The sequence below is a fragment of the Myotis myotis genome, unplaced genomic scaffold (assembly GCF_014108235.1).
Source record: "Myotis myotis isolate mMyoMyo1 unplaced genomic scaffold, mMyoMyo1.p scaffold_m19_p_5, whole genome shotgun sequence".
In the NCBI taxonomy this organism is placed as follows: domain Eukaryota; kingdom Metazoa; phylum Chordata; class Mammalia; order Chiroptera; family Vespertilionidae; genus Myotis; species Myotis myotis.
Window position 1 is genome coordinate 64,663,335 of NW_023416357.1, and position 14,506 is coordinate 64,677,840.

Below are 14,506 nucleotides of genomic sequence, written 5' to 3' on the forward strand. Positions count from 1 at the left end.
TACTTGTTTTGCTTTTATTTGTTTCTGTGACCTTCACTGCAACGTCTTAGTTTTTTGAGTTGTTCAGGGGATCTGGGTCTCAAAGAGTGGTTTCTGTATGTTAGAAGGCCTGCTTTTACTGCTATGGTCACTTGCTATCTTGCTTCAGTGGTCACTTTGGAAGTTAATAGGCTCTGACTTGTCTGTGTACTTATTCCAAGGACCACTCTTTAGAACTGAGTGCTTGTATTTTCTCCTCCCCCCATCTCTTCCTTTCTCCCAACTGGGCAGCTGGAAATGCCCAGCAGCTGAGTAGCAGGGAAGAGATTTTAACTGGCCCTCCATGATGGCAGTGCTGGCTCTCTGAATAAGGCACTTAAAGTATTACATAACAAAAATAATAATAATAAATAAATATGCAGACCTCAGATTGCCTCTGGATATCTCAGTGGTTGGAATAAACTTGAATTGAAACATTTCCCCCCTGATACTTTATTTTTGTGGCTTGAAAGCAGAAAGTCTCCAAAGCAGCTGTTCTTAACCTGTGGGTCGTGACCCCTTTGGCGGTCGAACGACCCTTTCACAGGGGTCGCCTAAGACCATCCTGCATATCAGATATTTACATTACAGTTCATAACAGTAACAACATTACAGTTATGAAGTAGCAACGAAAATAATTTTATGGTTGGGTCACAACATGAGGAACTGTATTTAAAGGGCCAGAAGGTTGAGAACCACTGCTCCAAAGTTTGTGGGAAATGACAAGTAAGTTAATATAATATGAAGTTGACATAGCACCTCTCCAGATCAGTTTCACTATACTTGCCTGGATTGAAACCTGAAACTGGCGTATATAACTGTCAAACCCAGAGCATTTCTTTTCCAACATGAAGTTAGTTGGTGGCAGATGGAGCTACCAGATCACTAAAAGACTTTCTTATAAGCTGTATACCCCCCATATTTGTATTTGAACCAGTCTCTACAAGTCTCCCTCCTGGAAAAAATAAGCCCAATTGTGGAAACATAATACCTTTTCTCAGTAGCTTTTGTGACCCACTTCCATATGTCCTTTCCTTTCATATACCTTTGCAGAAGGGCTCAGGTGGTCTGATCCTGACTCATTGGGGTTTTAATGAGATCACTAATTAAGACCTACAACAGAGATGTGAAGTCTTCAGGATGGGCGACTCTCTAGGTGTTCAAACTACCTGAAAGGGGTTTGATTATGCTGCTCCAAAGCAAATGTATGAACAAATACTTGAAAGCTCTTCAATGTTTTAAACTTCGGCTTCATGTAAACCAGGCGTCTGGGTGATAGATCAAAATGCATAGACAGCCCTAACCGGTTTGGCTCAGCGGATAGAGCGTCGGCCTGCGGACTCAAGGGTCCCAGATTTGATTCAGGTCAAAGGCATGTACCTTGGTTGTGGGCACATCCCCGGTAGGGGGCGTGCAAGAGGCAGCTGATCGATGTTTCTCTCTCATCGATGTTTCTAACTCTATCCCTCTCCCCTCCTCTCTATAAAAAATCAATAAAATATATTTTTTAAAAAATGCAAAGACAGAATAAGGCTTTTCATCTTTCTAGCAGGTACAAAGAAAACTTCAGCTAACTTCCATGCTTTCATAGATTGGTTTTTGCTTAATATTTTTTCAGTTAACAAAAATACATATCCTCAAATTTAACTTATTTAACTATTTCTGAATATATGCTAATTTTGCCTCCTTTAAACTGAACAGATGCAGTTAGTTGGATAAGTATTAATGACTATAGCCTGTTTGTTGTTAGTACCAAATTTATGATCCAGAAAGAAATGGGGGTTAGGATAGAGAGTCTATTACTGTTTTATGATTATATACCATAATTATATTAGTTTACTAAACCAGTTAATTATACAAAAGTCATTATTATTTCATCAATAAGGGTAAAAAAAAACCAAAATGAATTAAAATTATGGGTTTTCTGTCTTTATTGAGTGTCAAATTTAACTTACTTGAAGTGTTCTTTTAAAAGACTAAAGTAATGAAAACCTGACTAAATATCCTTACATTTCTTAATCTCTCTTTTAGTTATTCTTTGACTCTTCTCTCCCCCAAAGTAACTTTTGTCTAAATTAAGCTTCAGGAGAAAACAAAATCAAACAACATTTTCCAAATTATATAAACTACTAGAGGCCTGGTGCATGAAATTCATTCATGGGTAGGGTCCCTAGGTCTGGCCGGCAATCAGGGCCGATCTGTTGGATGACAGGCAGAGGGATGGGGGCGGGGGGTGGGGGGGCGCGCCTGCTGGCACCATCCTTGGCTGGCCTGGAGCCTGCAGGATTGGGCAGCTCCTGCGTTGAGCATCTGCCCCCTGGTGGTCAGTGGGCATCATAGTGACCAGTTGTTCCACTGGTCGTTCTGTTCGGTCGATTTGCATATTAGGCTTTTATTATATAGGATGTAAGACTCACTTTCTTTAACTATAGAAAGAGTAGGGGGTCAGTTAGGTATAGCCATCAAAGAATTATTACTGATTTTGAAACAAACTAAGGTGAGAGGGGCCTGGGTTCAACCCACCTGCTGATTTTGTTTTTAGTTTGTTATTTAACTTTAGTTTTTTTATGTTCTCTCTGGATGATGGAAATAATAAGAGGCACAGTTTAAAGTTTTTTCTTAACAGCACCTAAGTTATTAAAAAGCACTGTGTTTACCTTTTCGTTATCTTTTAGACATTACATTCAAAAGGTTTTGAGAAATATTAAATTAGAGGAAATTCACTAGCTTTTAAAGCTCCAAAAGATCAGAGTGGTTTTAGAGATTTCTAATGAAACATAATGCTTTGCCTTATGTCAAGTTAAATCTATTTCACAGAGACCACAATTTAATGAATGACCTTTTGGAACTATTTCATGGTTTCTAAAAGATTATTTAGTTTCTGACAAATGACATTTTTCCAGAGGAAAATATGAGAGAGGTGGGGGTTAATTTTTCTTGTAGTGTAATCATCTTTCATTAAATTGAAGCTTTAAATGTTGCCAAATAGGATACTTTAGCTTTTGTTGTTAATCATGGATTGGAAGGTAGAATATGATACAAGCAGATGCCCCTGTATCCCCTTGTGTTATATCTGATATTGTACCATCACAAAAAATACATGCCTTGTGGTGACACAGTGATCAGTAAGTGACATTTGCTAGCTGTGGCTTCATTTGTCTTCAGAGCTGTAATTATTAGACTTTGGTGCCCTAGTTTTCTGACATCAACAGCCATTTTGAAGAATTGGGTTGCTGTGGGTTACCAATGTGTCATGTACTTTTCATTGGCATGAAGTTTAGGTTCTAGATTTGTTATAATATGTACCTTCAGGGTTTATTTTCTCCCCCCAGGACTGTGTTCTCCTATGTAGGTGTGTGTTTGTGAGGGAGTCTGTATGTTTCACCCCTTATGAGAAATATCTTAAATACAATACTTTTGCCTATTTTCCTCCAACATATTATAAGGGTACTATATGTAATGGATCTTGCTAAAAGAAAGCAAGTAGCCTGAAAGTAAAATATAATGAACTGCCATCAAAAAGTATAGAAGAAAAAACTTTCCTTTAACTGAAATGACTTGTATTTTCCTTGCATGGGCATATTTAGCAAAGCGAGTTTGTTTAGTTTTTTTTCTATTTTGAATATATAACCCAAATGAATTCTAGTATGACCCTTGACTTTTAGAGAACCAAAATGAACTTCATCTAGTTAAACAAATAAGAGAATCACATTGGAATTAGAGATCCGAATCCTTAGTTTCACCACTAAGCAAACTATGGACCTCATTACTTAAACTATAGAAAGACTAGATGGCCAATTAGGTAGAACCATTTAAGAGTTTTCACAAAACTTAATGTCACATAAAGGCTCTCTGGTGCTTGACCCCTGCTTCTAAATTCATCTTCTGAGGTCACTTGAATCTGGGGTCCCATCCCTTGGGTCCTCCGACTTGTAAACAAGGTCTCAGAGCTTCACTGAAGTTGTTTTATTTCCATAAAAAGATTCATGAGGATATTAAAATGGTTTGCAATCAATCTCTCATTTTATCCCCTGGACTACATTCCATATTTAGTTTGATTTAAGAGTAAAAAGTATTCAGTAAGTTATGGGTAGGCAGGCTTAGGTAATTAAGACATTTTTGGAATATCACGCAACTGACTGCTAAGGATTTTTTTTTCTGTTAATTGGAACTTTTAAAAATTGAAATAAGTTGCTATGTGTTGAATCTGATTATTCCCTACAGGCATGAAAGAGAAGGTTATTTTAAGGAACTAGAAGCACTTTCTAGTTACACAAATTCAGAACTCAGAGATTATCTTGGGGACTGTTTGACAGCAGCTGCTGCATTGAAGGCACATCCTCTTAGCAAGGAAATAACATCCCCCACAAATGTGTACAAAAGGGCCCAGGGAAAGGAAACCTAGGGAAAGTACAGGGTTAAGATCTCAGGCTCTGGAGTCAGCCAACCTACAATTCAATTCCAATTCCCATCCCAGTTCTGATGCTTACCAGCTGTATAATCTTGTGCAGATTATTAACTATCTAGCCTTGATTTCATTATCCTGACAATAACAAAGTCTACCTCATAGGAGTGTTGGAGGAATAACTGAGTTAACATAAAGTCTGGCACTCACTAGTGTTGTATCTCCTTAAGAGGATGTGTGACCAGATGAGTTAGACTGCAAGTGTTACAAGAGAGTCATCATTGAGGGTTGGGAGAGTTGAGGAAGATTTTTAAGGAATTGAATTGTTAAGATGCTAGGTCTTAGAGAAATGTCACTTGAATGGGCAAAAAGGAAGAAGGCTATCATGAAGCATGAAGTGGGTTTGGTTAGATAAAATTCCCTTGTCCCTGTAAGAATTTGAAGAACTCTTGTCATTACGTATTTTTTAAGTTGACACCTAGTTTTTCTTTATATTTAAATATTTTTCAAAATGTCTCTGTTCAATCTTCACTGGAGTTAATTAAGGTGGATGAGAGGTATGCTATTGCTGCCTTTTTTTTTTTTTCTGTAAGTTGAGTGAAAGTGTGGTAACAAGAAAAGAAAGAACCCATGCCTCTGGCAGGCCCATTTCAGGCAGATCATCTTGTGAGAATATATGGAAGCCACACTTCTTAACAAAGTGCCTTGGAAAGGACCATGTTTGGGAGAACAGGAAGTAGGCGAGTTCAGAATGACTGTCAGAGTGTGTGAGGACATACTATCCTGATTATTCCAGCATTCTTCCTTCCCTTGTCCTAGGCCAGCCCATGCCTGGATGGTGGGGAAGGTATAGAAATCTCTGGGGTTGTGAGCTGTTTTATTCACCTCCCAAGAAAAGGCTTCAGTTAGACCATTTCTTTAATTTAAAGAAATGTAACCAGTGCAGATATTTCCTCTAAATCAGAGTTTCAAAAAAAACCCTGTTGTTTCTTAAAATCAGTGTTTACTAGAAAAAACAAAGGTAGCTTCCCAATTTTGTAGTGTATTTCTTAATTATTAGTCCTTCAAGTATGTCATACCTAATTGTTATAACCTTTCACTAAAATTTGCAAAATATGATGGAAATTCTATACCATCCCTATTATGCATTTACTTTTATGTGATTGTTGGAATTATTGAAATGAAAAGCTTAAAATATGTTGACTAGTGTCTAGCTATTTCAAGTAGATCAATAAGTAGTGATGGTTATTTATCTGGGGCTTTATAAATAAAACAAAGTGATCCATCATAATTTTCTTAAATTTGAGACTTGGAATTAAATTTGCCAAAATTTGTATTCATGAAAGTAGATGTTGAAATTTTCACTTGTGGAGAAATAATGTGAATATTTACAGACTTGGAAATCAGCAGGTACCTCAGAGGATAAATTAGATCGTATAATGGATGATAAGTTGACTAAGTCAACATGGAGGGAAAGGTCATCTAATTGTGGGAATTATTATCATTTTTATTCTTGGTACTTTCAGATATGAGTACAATATTTTAAAAATATAGTCATGATAATATTTGATTTTTAGAAACATTTTTATGTTGACCTACTTAATTTATCATTTTTGTGAGAATTGTTATTCAAGTATATGTGCTGAACTAAGCATTCATAACATAAGTGTCAACTCCCAGTTAAGTTAGATAAGTTCACAAAAATGTCACAAAAATAAATACATAGTGGGAAAATTTTTTTATATTTTTGATTATTTAAATAAAAAAAATTTTCTCTCAAAGTTGGAGGGAGGATATTTAAAATTAAAGCCCCTATTTTTTTTGCTACTTGTGCTATTTCTACTATAAAGTGGTGATGACTCAGTCACCTCTGTTCAGACACAGGTTTGAAGAAAAGGGATTAGGAAAACAATTAGATAGATAACAAGGTTCCATTTTTCCCAAGAGCCCACATTTCTTTTTTATCCTCACCCAAGGGCATGCTTAGAGAGAGGAAGGGAGGGAGAGAGGAAAGGAGAGAGCAAAAGAGAGAAAGAGTGTGAGAGAGAGAGAGAGAGAGAGAGAGAGAGAGAGAGAGAGACATCAGAGAGAGAAAAACATCAATCGGCTGCCTCTTGCACATGCCCCAACTGGGGATCAAACCCAAAATCCAAGCATGTGCGCTGACCAGGAATCAAACCAGCAACTCTTCAGTGCACAGGATGATGCTCAACCAACTGAGCCACTGCAGCCAGACCCAAGAGCCCACATTTTAAGGACACTTACTGGAAACCTTGTTTTCAATCTTAGTTGTTTTTTCTAAGGACTTATTTTATATCTTAATGTCAAATTCCTGTTGAACTTTTGTTTACAGATTTAAACACCTCTCTTACAGTTGTTTCTCATCATTACTTTTCATTTTCTTTGGTGAGTGTGGGCCACTTGCTGTTATAATTCCATCTTGGTCTAATGACTTGTCCCAATTACACTTTGAGCGCCACTAAAATAGTATTTGATTCTTGCTTGAATGAGGCTCTCTTTTGCTCTGGTGTTTTTCCCAAAATGCTGCCTCTCACTGTTATAACCCTTTGAGTATAGTGAAGATGGAGTCTGATTTATCAGGTATATTCGTTGGGAAGTGTACTTTGTATTTCAAAATTGCTAGAGTAAGGTGATCTGGAAAGGTTGAGAGGGCTGGAGCAACTGAGAATCTACAGGTGTGAGTTGAATTAGGCTCTACAGGTAGATTTTATAATAATACTAGAGGCCTGGTGCACGAATTTGTATTTGTGGGGTCCCTCTGGGTGGCCTGCAGGGATTGGGCTGAAACATGCAGTCCAACACTGCCTACAGCTCCTACCTTCTGCTCCCACTCATCCTGGCCCCACTGTGCCTGCTGTGCCCAATCAGTCCCGATTGGGAGAGGCTCGTGCTGCTGCAGCAGCACTCACCAGACATGAGCCCTGCGTCTGGTGCCCTCCCAAGGGGAGTGGCCTGAGGGATCGGGCTGAAACCAGCTCTCTGGCATCCCCTGAGGGGTCCTGCATTGTGAGAGAGCTCAGGCCAGGCTGAGGGACCCCACCGGTGCACGATTGGGCCGGGGAGGGACTATGGGAGGGCTCCAGGGCGTGTCTGGCCCATCTTGCTCAGTCCCAACTGACTGGACCCCAGCAGCAAGCTAACCTACCGATTGGAGCATCTGCCCTCTGGTGGTCAGTGCATGTCATAGTGAGCAATTGAGCAGCCTTAGCATATCATTAGCATATTGCTCTTTGGTTGGTTGTTCAGTTGTTCTGCCATTCGGTCTATTTGCATATTACCCTTTTATTATATAGGATAATGGTTAAGACAGTAGATTGTGCAGAGAAAATGACACCTAAGATTCTCCGAAGACCATCAGTTGCAGCATAGAGCCCTAACCTCAGACTTTCCATCTGCATTCCTTTCCTGAATCATTTTCACCCTCACTGATGTTTCCTCCACCTCTTCTTTCAAATATAGGGTGTATATCTGAGTTGTCCTCCAGTTTTTCTCTTCACTATCAGAATACCCTTCTTGGTTTCCTTAAGACTGCTGCTAAGCAACCAAGTCAAGAAGGTGATGGCCTTTCTTTTCTGTCTACCCCTTCCTGAGCCACCCAGTAGGAGATGTCTCTAAAGGGACCAAGATCATTTTGAGAGTAAATCGAAGATCCTGAGGCTGTTGCACCCCTAAACCATGTTCCCTGTGATAGGGCCTAGCCCAGGGGTGGGCAAACTTTTTGACTCGAGGGCCACAATGGGTTCTTAAATTGGACCGGAGGGCCCGAACAAAAGCATGGATGGAGTGTTTGTGTGAACTAATATAAATTCAAAGTAAACATCATTACATAAAAGGGTACGGTCTTTTTTTAGTTTTATTCATTTCAAACGGGCCGGAACCAGCCCGCGGGCCGTAGTTTGCCCACGGCTGGCCTAGCCTGACCCTGACCCAACCCCTTGTCTACTTAGTTTCATTCCCCCCCTTCTTAGAAAATATTCTTTTAAAAATGATTCAGAATTATTTTTATGTATATAAATACAAATAATATATATGTATACTCTTGAAAAAAAATTTCACACACTACAGATCTAAGGTAAAATTTCTCTGGAATCTATGCCTGGCCTCTGTCCACTACTCAGGAGAGGTAACACCTGTCCTCTCCTGTGCTCTCTTTCTGTCTCTCTCTCTCTCTCTCTCTCTCTCTCTCTCTCTCTCTCACACACACACACACACACACACACACACCTGTAAAAAATATAGTAAACTCGATTTTGCGGACCTTGATTTAATGGACTTTGAATTTAATGGACAGAATTTCTAGTCTGTATATCATATGTGGAAATTAACACCATGTTAATTTTAAAATGCTTTTAACCAAGATTGCTTATAATTAAATTAACAGGTTATTTTTTTGTTATTAATTCACTGTTATTTTTAGCAAATTTTAGCGAGTAGGCTATATGTTGGAAAAAAACATTGTGGTAATTTCACTGACGTAAATAAATATTACATGTCTACAACTATAGCCTACATATTTCAATCCAAGAGTCACTGCTCGTAAACAGTATTCGGTGAATGATTAATACATGATCACACTTCATCTCGAGAGGTAATTGGTTTTGTTGTCGTGTGGCATGACTTTCTGCAGCATTTTTAATGCGTGCCCATCGATGTTCCCACATGCTCTAAGCCTAGCCCCAGCCATGTGCATTTGTTCACTCATGGTGACTGGTGAATGCACACATTTACTAGACCTATTCAGTATAAATTTTAAATTATAGTAATACAGGTAAAAAACTTTTCTGTAAACTTTTCAAACATGTTTAATTTTATTAAACAAACATGTCTACATAAGTAAAAACATGTAAACTAACTAATTTGTCAAATTCTTAACATAGGTATTCAGAAAACCTACTTTATTATATAATGGACTTCAGCCTTAATAGACACGCCCTTGCCTAAAATAGTCTGTTATATTGAGGTTTTATTCTCTGGTGTTTGTGTCTGTTTTCAGCATAAAGTTTATCATACTCTACAAGTACTGCATTAGTCTTTTACATCAGATCTTTCTTGGTCAGGACAGAGAGCTACCTCATTCTTTTCATTTCCCATGTCAGCTAATTTCTGCATGACAAGTGATTCAATACCTACCACATGCCCAAAACCTTCTTAAAAACTGGAATGCAAAGATGGTGTGTAGGACTGTCTGTGTTTGTGAGAAGCCAACAGGTTCTAGGGAGGAAAAAAAAAAGTTGAGGAAAGACTCTTTTGGCTTCTCTGTTATAGCTGTTCACCCGTGGACTGACTCTGTTCTTACTTGGCATTGACTATGTTAATAAGGATAAACAATCTTTATTCTCTTTTCTCTAAGGCATAATGTGAGGCATTAATAGCAAGAGGGAACTTTTTTTTTAACCTGGAAATGGCATCTTCCTATCACCCCCATGGACTACTCTTATAAAGTAGTTAACCGTTTCCTTTCCCAGGGTTGAAGCCCTAGTCATTCATGCTCAGGTAGAACTACTTCGGTTAAAATACCTTTTGCTGCCACATTCTGCAAGGATCCAGCAGGCCCCTGGAACCACTGGGTCTGTACCCCTGCTTCCCAGGGATTTCTCCCCTCAATCCTCTGATCTGCTTTGGGAATGGCATGGTACGAACTCTTTAGGGAATTCTTGACACAATAGGAAAAGTTGACAACGCTCTCTCTCCCTCACACATATTTTAAAAATAATAATAATAATAAATTACCTTTGAGAACTCAGGGGTACCTCCTTGCTTTTATTACTATGACAAGTTTTATTTGGTTTATTTATATACATATAATAAGTTTGATCTTATTTTAAAAGTCTTTTCGGGCATAGAATTTAAATTAATGTCTTGCTGAATTTTGAATGGATACAGATGCTCCTTTTAAAGGAGCTTTAAGGATTTGTTGCCACAACAGGATCTGAGCATAATATTGAGCTTGAGAAAGATGATTTTCTCAACAGAAATAATTTGTTATTGCTAGAGGTGATGTGAAATTATTAATTTTTTTCTGAAGTGTGTTTTCTGTAAATTTTTTCCAGAGATACATGACTTGAAATTAATGACACTCTTCTTTGTCAAGACTTTATTTCATTTTTGTATTCTGTTGACCCCTGAGAGAATATCCAATCTAGAGAGGAGAATACATAAAACAGTTTTAAAAACCCTACTAATGTGTCCAGTAGATTAGAGTTTATTTGTCACCTTCTGTTTCCCCAGTGCTACATGAGTACTGTCATCCCTAGTGCTGCATTTTATGTTTGAAGCATTTTTGGTTCATTTATAGAAGCTTGCCTATTAAAATTCAATATGCAATTCCTTTGGTTTTTGAACAATATTATGGCCAATCTAAGCATACTGAAATGAAATTTGCATTTACAGTAATACATTTCCGAGTTCAAAGAAGATACTGTTATCCTATCGTCACTCTGTGTGGTTTTATTTAACTTCCCAATAGTAGTGGAGATATATTTGGGTCAGCTGTCTTGGCAGATTCTTCTGGTAATTCTCAGAAGGAAATACATATGTATATTTAACTGGCAGAGGTTAGTGGTTCAGACTGTGTCCATAAAGCAGGGGGGAAAGGCACCCCTTCCCCCCACTCATGTAGACCATACTCATAATAGCTTTATGAACATGGTAAGGAACTGAAGTTAGCTCTCATTGAGATTATTGAGTTGGAAGAGCAGCATCTACCAAAAAAAGAATTTCAGTAAGCATTCTGAAAATCCTTAGCCCGTTTAGTATTTTCACCACATTATTTATGCTTTATAATTTCCAGTTTATTTTCACATAAATCTATAATGCCTGGACCAGCTGCATTTCATTCTTTTCCACAAATCTCACAGATTCAAATTTCTTTTCGTTCACTATTTCCTGTCACCTTCTATAAGCTCTGGGGATTCTTCTTAGCTCCTAGAAAAAGTCTTCCTTGCTCCCTTCTCCTCCTCATTTTTTCTTACACAGCCCTCTTTGTCTAACAAGTTCTGGCTATCAGCAGAGTGGCAGATTGTGTGAGGAGTAGGGAGAAGCAGGTAATGAATAACAACTACAGGCAAGTAAGTGTCTTGGAATCTCAAAAAACTTCAGCTGTATGAAATAAGATAGGGTCAGTCTTTCTTCTTTTGATCACTTTCCTTCTTTGAAGATCCTGTAATAACTTACACACACTTAGTTCTGTATTAAGAGTGTTGTGTTTCTTCATAACTCCTCCCTGCATCTCTGAAATAGACCCAAGGCTTCACTGAGGACCTGACAAGCAGTTAGAGCAGCATGATAGAAATTTGTAAACACTTTAGGCTTAATAAAAAGAAAGTCTGACATATCTGATACTTCTTCAAGCTGTCCTCTGCTTTGTATAACAAAGGGCACAATGAAGCACTAAAAAACAAGGGGTCCTAAGAGATACCAAACTCAATTAAAATTGCTTTAACTTCTGGGGAGCTCTCCAGATTATACTCTAAAGTAGTAATATGGAAATATCAGTTTTAGCTATTAATCATGTCTCTTTTCCTAGATATGGTATCTTGAACCAACAGAGTATAAATTTCACCGCTCATAATTTCCAGTATGTGAGGAGAGAAGGGTGAAGAAGTAGGCTCAAATGATTCTATTGGGGAACAGTGGTGCAGACAAGAGGTGGACTAGCCTGGATTGGAGCTGACCTTTTCTCATTTAATGTCCTCTTTATCCTCTAGAACTCATTAGAGAATAATTTGCATGTTATATTTCATCTGCATTTATCTCCACCAACCTCTTCATCTTTCTGTTAAGTTATATGTGCCCCTGAATGAATGTTATCTACCATGATAGTTAAAAAAAAGAAAAGGTGAATTGTGACACTGTTTAGCATATGAGAGTTGGTAAAGATAGGAGATAGAAAACAGAAAAATATATGCAACTTTGGAAGGAGCTCTGGAGAGTATATTTAAAAATAGTGGGCAATAAATGTCTTTCTATTGTGTATATTCTTTTAAATCTAGGAATAGAAGGACAGTCTGTGGAAGTTTCCAATATTGTGGACATCCGAAAAGAATATAACCGTGAGATTGCAATGAGAATTTCTTCTAACATAAACAGCCAAAATAGATTTTATACAGACCTAAATGGATACCAGGTAATTTTCCTTTTAAATGTCTAAGTAATGGTTATGTGCGTGCGTAACTTTTATATATAGTAATGGCCAATTAATTTTGCATCCCTTCAAAAATAGGCTTACGGTCACAAATTATTTTTGAAATAAAACATTTTCAACAGATACTTGTAGGTTCTTTATTAACTAGATTTCCAAAATTACGACAACTAACTAACTGATAGAGTATTTTGTAAATCATCTACTTGTAAGAATGTATTTTTTTCAAAGGAAGATTTGGTGACAATTATGCATGTTAAATAACATGGTGCCAAAGTATATATGAATTTGATATAAAGGAAACATCATTAGGGATTGATGGATTACATATTTTTTCTCATAAGAAATTGGCCTGTGCATATTTAGCTTATTCGATATATTTTTTTTATTTTTTTTTATTTTTTAAATATATTTTATTGATTTTTTACAGAGAGGAAGGGAGAGGGATAGAGAGTTAGAAACATCAATGAGAGAGAAACTTCGATCAGCTGCCTCCGGCACACCCGCTACTGGGGATGTGCCCGCAACCAAGGTACATGCCCTGGACCGGAATCGAACCTGGGACCCTTGAGTCCACAGTCTGACGCTCTATCCACTGAGCCAAACCAGTTAGGGCTCTATATATTTTTTTAAATGTATAACCTAGTAAAAAGTTTTCTTTCAGGAAACCTTTTTCCTTCTCTTTATTGGAGAAGAGGGTGTGTACCTTATTACACATACATATATGCATATATGTATATATGCATATAAACACATGTCTGCTTAGAAATGTGAGTAGATATGTATTTAATCAAAATTTTCTGAGGGGTCCCAGGTTCGATCCCGGTCAAGGGCATGTACCTGGGTTGCGGGCACATCCCCAGTGGGAGATGTGCAGGAGGCAGCTGATCGATGTTTCTCTCTCATCGATGTTTCTGACTCTCTATCTCTCTCCCTTCCTCTCTGTAAAAAATCAATAAAATATATTTTTTTTAAAAAATTTTCTTTAAATAGTAATGAGAAAATTGATTCATAACATTTTTCAGATTGTCAGTTCTCTAATTTAATAAAACTCTTTTGATTATTACCTAAATCTCTGTACTCAGCGTTAATGGGTGTGACATATCTTTGAAATAATACTATTAAAAACATTAGCATGTTTTTGAGACATTAACATTTTAGAAATTTCTGGCTATGAATAGAAATAATTTCACAACAAATGCTTTTACTTTGTCTGATTTTCAATTCGAATGAGTGGACAAAATTGTGATAATTTTCTCTTTTACAATTTCCTGCAAAAGTTAAATTTAAACCTTTTCCAAAGCATAAAAATTGCAACATACATTTCGGATTAACATGTTAATTTTACTACAGCTATTTGGTTTTCAAATGAAGCCCCTACTTTATAGTGATTCATTTCTTTGTATACAAAAGAAAGTCTTTTCTTAAAATTTTCAGAAGCAATTATTTGTATGTGTGTGGGTGTATACATGAATGAAAAAAAGTTAGTAAAAATGAATAAAAATTTTCTTTTTAAAGATCAAGCATTTGAATAAATAGGAAAATATCATTTTTAAGTCTATAGCCTAATATTTCTGCTTTTAAAATAAGCTCTTTTTTAACCTTTGGAAAGACTGATATTTGGGCAAGACTAGAAATCTAGACCTACAGCTTGGGGAATGAGGGTAACAGCCACCCAGTTGTGAGATTGAAATGTCCTTTTTATTAAAAGTATATGAGTTAGCCTGGCTGGTGTGGCTCAGTGATTGAGCATCTCTCTATGAACCAGGAGGTCACGTTTTGATTCCCGGTTGGGGCACATGCCCGGGTTATGGGCTCGGTCCCCAGTCAGGGGTGTGCAGGAGGTAGCTGATCAGTGATTCTCTCTTGTCATTGATGTTTCTATCTCTCTCTCCCTCTCTTTTCCTCTCTGAAATCAATAA

At 37.4% G+C, this 14,506-nt stretch overlaps 1 protein-coding gene across 9 annotated transcripts in view; it reads left to right on the forward strand.

The window, feature by feature from the left end:
* The window catches only part of MAN2A1 (mannosidase alpha class 2A member 1), a 166,124-nt gene that overhangs the window by 118,174 nt on the left and 33,444 nt on the right, over positions 1 to 14,506 (forward strand). For all 9 annotated transcript variants that reach the window (XM_036309636.1, XM_036309635.1, XM_036309633.1 and 6 more), the window contains one exon: positions 12,436 to 12,569. In XM_036309636.1, the coding sequence (XP_036165529.1) occupies positions 12,436 to 12,569 (134 nt within the window). The remainder of the gene's footprint in view (positions 1 to 12,435; positions 12,570 to 14,506) is intronic.